The sequence below is a fragment of the Hydractinia symbiolongicarpus genome, chromosome 4 (assembly GCF_029227915.1).
Source record: "Hydractinia symbiolongicarpus strain clone_291-10 chromosome 4, HSymV2.1, whole genome shotgun sequence".
Lineage (NCBI taxonomy): Eukaryota > Metazoa > Cnidaria > Hydrozoa > Anthoathecata > Hydractiniidae > Hydractinia > Hydractinia symbiolongicarpus.
Window position 1 is genome coordinate 10529677 of NC_079878.1, and position 9748 is coordinate 10539424.

At 37.1% G+C, this 9748-nt stretch overlaps 1 protein-coding gene across 1 annotated transcript; it reads right to left on the bottom strand.

Moving 5' to 3' along the window:
* Window positions 1-4528: 4528 nt before the first annotated feature.
* On the bottom strand, window positions 4529-7175 carry LOC130640663 (kelch-like protein diablo). Its single transcript, XM_057447181.1, has 4 exons — window positions 7066-7175; window positions 6687-6955; window positions 5380-5698; window positions 4529-4818 (listed from the first exon to the last, which is right to left on the bottom strand). Exons 2-4 carry the CDS (start codon window positions 6949-6951, stop codon window positions 4668-4670), a joined length of 735 nt encoding a protein of 244 aa, XP_057303164.1. The 5' UTR covers window positions 6952-6955; window positions 7066-7175; the 3' UTR covers window positions 4529-4667.
* Window positions 7176-9748: the final 2573 nt, after the last annotated feature.

Genomic DNA, 9748 nt, shown 5'->3' on the forward strand with positions numbered 1-9748 from the left:
ACTGCATTTTCTTTAATAGCGCGAAAAACTTACAAGCTTTTTTGTTAATGCATGCGCACTTAGACTAAAACTTATAACACTTATTCTACCTTTCTTTTAAAACTAAAACAAGCTCAAGACTGGACAAAAAACATTGAGATATTGCTTGACTTTGCGAAGACAATTTAATACCTTCCACATCAATGACTTTTGAAATTACCCAAACTAGAGTTTCTTAATTTTGTTTCATTGAAAAATTTAGCAATTTTTCCACTCTAGAGAGATCAGTTCCAAGGTTAATTTCAGTTGGGACCTTGAAATGATGTCCGTTATATAGAGGTGTCCGGTATAAAGTGTCCGTTTTATCCGTTCCCAAGTAAAGTGCTCGTTGTGGAGAGGTGTCCACTGCAAAGGATGTCCACTATAAGGTGGTTCACTGTACTCACACACATGCGCTCCATTATTTCATGTGTACAGTGTCTATGCCTGGTATTGTAATTGACCATTTGTTGATAAAAAGATACAAACATATGGTTGAAACACTTTACATGGAACTGAGGAATTTTGACTTCCTATACTGGGAGTTTAAATAAAAAGACAACCTCTGAAATGTTTTTTAAAATTAATCTTGCTGAACAAATTATGGAAACAATCTTCCTGAAAAACATAAAAATAACTACTTCTTCGGTGAACATTTGTATTTTGCACTGTCAGAAATCAGAAGTCCTGATATCCGTAATGTACAAGTACGAGTAATACAAGTAAAGTTTACAACGAGAACATCGACGTGATGTCATTGCACAAAGAATATTACTTTTATTGTAATCGCCTCCTACTCTAGGATAACAACCACCGTATTCTGTAATAGCCAAACTAATAGCTCTGATGCTTTTTTCGGTTGGGAAAGCTTTTAAGATTGTTTTTCAATGACGACGTAAGAAATTACTAACATAATTCCTTATTTAATAATGTTTAGACAGATTAATAAATATTAAACTATCGTTGATAGTTGCATCATTCTTTATCTCCAAGGTTTATTTTGGGAGATGTTTCATGCTTTTGAATTGATTGGGGCTTCTTGCTTTCGTCGAGGTCGACATAATATAAAAAAGAAAGAAAACAGCTGTTAAGTACGTCTTATTTATAAAGTTAACGATAACAGCTTGTTGTGAGAGGGAAAGAACAGTATTGAACCATTGAATTTATATTAGACGCGCTTTTAACAGCGCATGCGCGAAATTTACGCACTGATTGCAGCGCAAAATCCGAAAAGAACCCTTGTTTCCCGAAATCTTCGAAATCGGGAAACATCGCTTGCTGATGGAGTTTGGCATTGATAACACTATCATTCCGTACTTGAATAGTTGCACTGTGTAAATTTAGCGTCATCCTAAAATTGCTTCCTTGACATGTTATGCATTGTTTTTGAGAAATGTAAGAAAGGCTTACCTAGAAATAAATATTATTTCGCCTCGGTATTTACTTATTGTCAACTCCTTCTGCTTAGTGTACAGCCCTTCAACCCTGTGTGAGAAAGGAAAACTATGACATGTGACAGCAAATACAACATATTTGTACTTTGCAAGTTGAATATAACATAATGCTCTCATATTGCATGATAATCGCAAAATGTTGTAGTAGATTATTTGCTCGTTAAGCGATTATGGCTATGCTTTACATGGATTTTGTTCTACCTGGATTTTTTTCTTAACTTATATAGATTTTTGTAAAATTGGTGGATCCTAAACCCTGTTTCATATAACTTCAAAATGCCTTTAACAAGAGCCATTTCAATAAAATAATTTAACCCCAAATCTATATTATAATACCCGTATACGTCCGTCCGTCCGTCCGTCCGTCCGTCCGTCCGTCCGTCCGTCCGTCTGTCTGTCACGCAAAATGGTAGCTAAGCTGCGCAGGTAGCGAGACGCACGCAATGCGGTATAAAAAGGACGGGCGAACTCTTGGATTTTCCCACGGACTAACGACTAGTTTTAACGACAAATTTGACAAGTTTGGAGTTTGAATTATCTATAATCTGGCCCACCTGCCTTTTTCAAGACATTTGTTAGAACTGTAAATTTTTTTAAAAATTTTAAAAAAGGCCTTTCTTTTTTTAAAATTCCTGAAATTTTATTTTAAATTAACAGACGCAACCCCAGCGTTCAATGGTATTGCGTCCCATTCTAACCGTCCCAATTTCTTATATCGCATAGTCTCTTATATTGCGAATATCACAAAAAATAAAGAGCTCTTTATCAACTGAGATTTGGTTAATGTCTTCGTGCATCTTGTAAATATTTCCTATTAATCATTGGATACAAAGTCGTTCCTTGATCCTGATATTTTTTGCATTCATTACTTCGGCACCTCAGTTTTTAGCCAATGAAATTGTTTTTCTCTTTAGATCAAAAGATATTGGACGACAAGACATGCGCAGATGAATAATTGTAGCACTTGATAAAGAGATTACTTTAGATAGATTTGATTGTTTGTAAAAAAATATGAAGAAAGTAAAGTTATATATAGGTCAGTTCTTTAATACTTCACATTCGTGAAATGTGCAATGATAACAAATGACCTATATATAAGCTATCCCGATAAAATATCTACATGCATCACTAACATATTGCAGCACGTAGTATAGTGGGTTCATCTGCGGCTCCCAGTTCTGGGTACCGTGTAAGTTGAAATACAAGGTGCTACAAGACGAATTTAAAAACAGAAAAACTTAATTGTGTTGAAAACGCAAGAAAAGATTGCGCATCTTATGTCAATTATGATCAAAAAGAAATTTGCTGAATGTTCCATGATGAAATTGCACACACTTATAACTGCCTGATTTAAGTTTTTCAAACGACTAACTAACTAACTAGCTAGCTAGCTAGCTAGCTAACTAACTAACTAACTAACTAACTAACTAACTTACTAACTAACTAACTAACTAACTAACTAACTAACTAACTAACTAACTAACTTTTCTACAAAGTGGCGAATTTGTTACCCAAAAACATTTCTCTGCCATGTCTTGTGTCTCCCAAAAATGCAGTGTAACTTGAACACACACAGTTCTGGAATTGGAGAGGCATTAGCGGCGGCATCCTGCGGCATACCCGTAACGGCTATGAAAATTCTAGGAAGTTGGTCTAGCGACTGTTATCGCAAATTTATTCACTTAAGTGACAATGTTTTAAAAAACTTGTGTAGTAACATTGCTGATGTTAATAAAAGTCACTATGCTATGGGATGTGTTGGCTCTGTAGTGTAATATATTGGGTGTAATTTGTTGGAACATCTCATTTGTCTTGACTCTCCTTCGCCAGCTGTTTAGGAAAGTAATCTGTAGATACAAGTCATTATAGTCATGGTAACGTACCTGACTCTCAGTTCATCACAATCAGCAGCACTATTATAGAAAACATGCGCCTTACCCTCAGGGCATGTCGATTCGCTGACGCTCAGAGCATGTCGATACGCGTAAGGCTCACAGCATCTGAATTGTCTCATACACCTGACTCTTAGGGTATGAATGAAAGTACCAGTAATTAGCATGTGCCTGACGCTCAAGGAATGTTGATGTGCCTGACGCTCAAGACATCTCATCTGTCCCAAATGCATGATGCTCAAAATATGAATTATATTTGGGTGCATGTGTGTGAAGGAGGCAGTGGAAGCAGAACATGTTGTATCGATTTTTTCTAATTCCAATACATTGTTTTAGATCAATTTTATGTCATTACTCAGGAACCCAAACCAATTAAATGGAGTGCAACTGCAAGTTGTGCTTAGGTTAATTGTGGTGACAGGGAGGATAATAAGCACTGTGGTCAGTATACATTTGGTTTACCGTGGCTATTGATAATGCCCAGTAGAGCCTTGTGGAGGTGGTTTCTAGCTATATACAAGGTCTTAAAAGTTACAAGGACTATCAGTCCCACTTGCCTGCAGAAGACATGAACCATACTCAGGTCTTCAGGAATAATTTGCATTACGCAGATGTATCTTGAGCTGAACATTTACATTTCGCAGCAAATTTCAAAATGTTTTAACGATCACCTGCCTGTTGCTTCTTGATTTGTAAAAATGTTCTTGATTTGTAAAAATGTTCGTGTTCGTGTTTTTGTATAACACGGGATGGTTTCTGGATAACTAGGTGGTATTCTGTATTTTGCAGACCAGAATTTATGAAAATTAACTCCGTTCGATAATTCGAAAGTCACTTTTTCAAAAAACTACTTGTACCAAATTTGCTTCTTGCGTTATAGAGTTATGGTTTGGTAAGTGTCAAAAACTCTAAATTATCTTTTTTGCTGATGTCAGCAATTCTGTGTTACGTTTTTTAACTAAATGGAATCATTGGAAAGAGAAAGTGTTTTGAAAAAGTATGGCTTTATCTATCACGATTGGTCGTTGAGTCAATGTCTTACTTGGCCAGGATAGTTTTCTGAATTTAATTTTTTTTTTCCAAAATTTCCTTGAACACTCTGAAATTTCCGAAATGTATAACACATTTAGAACAAGGTCAAGTATGAGAAACAAGAAACACACATATACGGATATATGATCATAAAAAATAATTTATTTTACAATAAAAATATATAAAATTACTTAAAATATACAAATAAATAGAGTTTATTTTCAGCATGTACAAAGATGGAACTGTAAAGATTTATTGACAATTGATTGATTTATTTACTTTTGTCTTGCCCTAATTTCCAGCTCTCTTCTTTGATGAAGCTCCTAAGAGTGGAAGCTTTGCAAACTTGACATATAAAGTGTGGATTGTTGCAATTTTTCGGTTTGTGTCCACAGTGAATATGTGTTATGATGGGCATAAACCTAACAGTTAAGAAAAGGAAAAGTTACAACGGATTACATTTGCTTCCTTGTTGATTCTTGCTTAAGATAATGCTCGTTTTTTAAGTTTTTTGCTACAACCCGTAGTAATTTTCAGAGATGCTTTGATGAAATGTCAAATATTAACATTTACTGTATGGCATCTAAATTTTATATTCAGATCCTCCTATCTCAGGAACAAAACTAGGAAAAACAATTGGCTGGGGAAACAATTAGTGGAATAACCTAAGAAATCTGTAGCGAGAAGTACCTTTTGAACCCGATTTACTGACCGCTTTAGATGTCAAACGCATCCATGCCTTGGCTTACAAATCAGCTTCACTGAACCAAACCTTCGTCGGTCAAATTTTAATCAACGCCTTTTTCGTCACCTCTTCATAATTTAGTAATTTAAGGACGACGGAATTTGGTATTTCTAGTATCTTATTAGGAAAAAAGGAACAGTTCATTCTCTTCCCCTGAGCTCCTTGAGATTGGAAACCTCGAAAGTGGATTTATCTCAAAGAGCTCTGTGGTCGAGAATGGGAACAGCTCTTTATATACCTCATATCGGATGCTTGCGCAATCTGCGAAATCTTTTTGCAGTAAACTTGCAACTTCTTTAATTGTTGCTCCATTATAAGTATGCGATTTTTATCATTGATTTCACTGAATCGAGGATGATCTTGCAAGCCATTTAAAGCTTTGTCAGAAAGTTGCTTCAAGCATTTATCTTTAAGAAGCGGCAAGTCGTACTCTTGTGCTATAATGAGTTGATCAATCGTGGGTACTTTTCGAAGTAAGTACGCTTCACACAGGTCTTTGATTTTCTTTATTTGGTATTCTCTGGATAAGTTTAACAAGCTTTCAACATCGGTGTTTTCTGAAATTAAAATAAAAACATTGAATCTCGGGCCTTGCGACTGTTTTAAATAATTAAATGTATCTTATCAATTTGTTTGGAACGCTTTCACTAATTAACTAACTAGTGACTAACTAACAAAAATTAGTACAGCTTTGTACTGTTTTTTTTACATGCGAGGCTACGCTCGCTCGCTGTGACAAAATGGTAAACACTTTTACAAAAAAAAAATGTTCATTCAAAGTCTACGCTTATGATATTCTGACGGGACTGCCGTCATAAAAGAGTCCTGGGGACGAGGTTGATGTGCTTCTAAGCCAAAACTCGCTCTATTGACAAGTTCCCTATCGCAGGAGGGATTTGATGGTGCATATAAGGATCACAGTAATTCGGTTAACGGTTTAAGACTAAAAATTGAAAGCAAGAATAATCATCAACCAGAACGACACAACACCTTGTCCCTAGGGCATTTTGTATCTTCTGACAGTGGACGGCGATACGTCTCGCCGTACCGGTTATAGAAAAGAGAAAACAGACGCTGGGGACGAGTGCGAACTAGTGGAAAACCTGAATGAGTTCTATAACAGCTAAAATATTATTTATGTGTTTTATGTTATAAAATTACTACCGTTGATGAAATAATTTTTTGCGGTTATTTTGCACAAGCTTAAAGCGCTAAGCAAAAAATATTAAAGTTTACCATTGCCCAGGGTAGTTTCGGGTAATGGCCAAAATCTAAGGCTCCGAAAAGTACAGGACCCTAAACATTTAGCAAGCGCATGGATAAATATTAAAACTCAGCAACTATGATAGCTAACTATTATTAGAAAATCTAGCAAGAGAAGGATGAAACAGCGCCCCTTGATTGAACAGAGTTAGACAACCTCATGACAAGAATTGCTTTATAAACCATTGTTGGGCCTGTTAAAAAGGTAAGGGGGGGGGGTCGTTTTCGATTTTGAGAAAAGTGTCAGATCTGCAAAAAAGAGACTTTACATGAAAGTGGTACCTGTAATTTGATGACCAAAAGGATAAATGAAGTTGAGCAGCTGTTGAATATCTGCAGAGCTTTTGTCAGGAAACGTTATACTTGTTTGGTGTTTCTCGATGAAGTGGTCCGATTCTAACATCACTTGAAACACAGGTGAGCAGTGAGACAAGATGGAACGGTGAACATAAAATTTCCTTCCTTCTACCTGCAAAACCAAATCTGCGGACTGAGTGAAATCCCAAAATTGTCTGTTGGTTTTGTACGGTGAACGAAATACACTCATGTTTCTAAAACAAAAAACAAATATGGGGTAATTCACGTTTGTTACTGCGGTTTCTTGTGACACTTTCTTCCCATTTAAATGTTTTTATAGCTACAAAAAAGTTTATCCCCTCACCAATTTTATTGAGAATTCACTGCTGCTGCAACTTTCTCAGCACTCAAGATGACGCGAACCACTTACAAAACGTGGAAAGTAAATTTATCGGTTAACCTTCGTCCCTCGGGTAAAATTTTACTTTTTATTTTACTTAGTGGTAATTTTGGGATTACTGAACCGTATCTTAAGGCTGGTTTCCATCAGCGCTTTCATATGCAGCTTCCAGCGTTTGGGTGTCCACGCTTAAGATGTTTGATTTCTATCATCTAAAAAAATGACGGCGTTTTCTGATTTTATTTATTGCTTAAAAAAATTTCTGCTATAAAAGTGTTGGGAAATGACTCGTCTCAACTTCCAAAGTCTCTAAAATACATGCGCCATAGCCGGAAAATGCACATGCACGGAACACTAAGTTGCACGAAAATGGTTGGTCAAAAAATGGTGTTACAAAATTAAGAACGTAAATAAACTTTGTGGCATCTCAGAGCAACGACGTCCAGAAACAGCTGACAAGCTGTTCTGTTGGAACATAAAGGTGCAGAAATAAGCCTACAACTTCAAGACACTCCTAACCGACAATCTAGGACTGTGTAAACTGGGATATTGGTCTTTTGCAACACAAATCTTATTCTGTCACAGTTTTTGTCCCCCCGAAACAGTTTTAGAAGGCCCCGATGTCGTGCTCAATCAACACTGTTCGTGGGGAAAGGGGGGATTAATAGGGGGGGAGGCCGTAATTATTTTAAATCCCATTTACACTGTCCGAGATAGCCATTTCCAACTGTGTAAAGAAAAAGGGGGATGAGAAGACTTTTTTCTTCTTCTCACTTAAATTGTAGTTGGGCGTGTCGTTTTCTCTAACTCTTGGGTGTCTTGGGGTCTGACAATTTTGCTTTCATCAACAAAAAGCTTCTTTGATGTTGTATCTTTTTTCGCCCGCCATTTCTAAACTAGCTAAGGCGAGCACGAAATTTGCATCTCATTATCTTTGGAATTTCAAAAATGCTCAGTATAACTGGGCATTTTTGTATCAAGTGACCATCCTGTTCCAGGGTCATTGTTGCCCACTCCGTAATAGCGACTTAAACCACAAGACCCTTGGGACGAGGTTGTTTCCGAAGTGCTATGGTTTTCACGGTACATTTTGCTGCATTTCGCTGATTTTGTTGCTCTCGATTCCTTTGTTTTCTGCTTAAAACATTTGACTTCGGCTGCCGCCAAAGTGTGGACTTTTGGACCCTCTTAAAACAAAAGAATTATGGTGTCAAGAACAATCCCGCCGAAGTTAGGACTTTTGGACTCCCTTAAAACAAAAGAATTTGTGACGTCAAGAAGAATCTCGCCGAAGTCGTCGAAATTTACGGTAAAAGAATGATTGATATTACGGGATGGGTGCCAGGAAAAAATTTAATCTTCCTATTGCTTCTGACTTGCGGTAGCCGGTCTGTTTGATGGGTTCGGCCAACTTCGGCGAGCTGCAATTCCGAAGTTTCCTTCCAGTTCTACATGTCTACTAAAAGGAATCGTTTTGTATTGACTTGTAGCAAGTAAATGGAAGTTTTGAATATATGATTGCGGAATGAAAATTGAGCAATGGTGCAAAAACGGAACATTACTGGAAAACATTTATTCTCTGTGCCGCTTGTGATTGCAGAAGGAAACAGTTTCGCAGAAAAGCAGGTTTTCACTTAACAAAAAATCATAGCTTCAACTCAATGACTTCGCTTTCAGGTACATCTGTTTACTTTTAATTCCATTGATCTTAGAGAAAGATACACAATTGCTTATCATTTCTGTGTCAGCAAGTGTGAACATAAAACTGTTTCTAGTTTTACTTTCAACAAGTTTGAAAAAGCGGAGCGAGTTTAGAATACTCCCTGCAATATTTAAGAATTCTAAACAACGCGACCAACGCGTGCTATGTATTGTTAACATGGAATTCCTGCAAAAGTAACCAACGTGACGAACGCGTGCTATGTATTGTGACGATGGAATTCCTACAAAAGTAAACTACGTGACCAACTCGTGCTGTGTATTGCAACCATGGAATTCCTACAAAAGTAAACTACGTGACCAACGCGTGCTATGTATTGTGACGATATGGAATTTTTACAAAAGTAAACTACGTGACCAACGCGTGCTATGTATTGTGAAGATAGAATTTTTACAATAGTAACCAACGTGACTAACGCATGCTATGTATTGTGACGGTGAAGTTCCTACAAAAGTAACCAACGTGACGAACGCGTGCTATGTATTGCCACCATGGAATTCCTACAAAAGTAACCAACGTGACCATGGCGTGCTATGTTTTGTGACGGTGGAATTCCTACAAAAGCAACCAACGTGACCATGGCGTGCTATGTTTTGTGACGGTGGAATTCCTACAAAAGCAACCAACGTGACCATGGCGTGCTATGTATTGTGACGGTGGAATTCCTACAAAAGCAACCAACGTGACCAACACGTGCTATGTATTGCAACCATGGAATTCCTACAAAAGTAAACTACGCGACCAACGCGTGCTATGTTTTGTGACGGTGGAATTCCTACAAAAGTAACCAACGTGACCAACGCTTTATATTCGTATCGGGAATTGCTACAAAGGTACCCTAACCCTAACAGACGTGATTGCAATGCATTTCTTTTATGCGCGACTTACGTAGGTTCATTTTATTGTAAAGTTAACATTAGAGGTGGT

Coding starts and splice junctions, on each gene's coding strand:
- LOC130640663 (XM_057447181.1), bottom strand. CDS start 6,951: ATGAGTGTATTTCGTTCACCGTACAAAACCAACAGACAATTTTGGGAT. Junction 5,699..6,686: donor TTTTGGTCATCAAATTACAG/GTACCACTTTCA, acceptor TTTTAATTTCAG/AAAACACCGATGTTGAAAGC. Junction 4,819..5,379: donor GCGCAAGCATCCGATATGAG/GTATATAAAGAG, acceptor CTTAACTGTTAG/GTTTATGCCCATCATAACAC.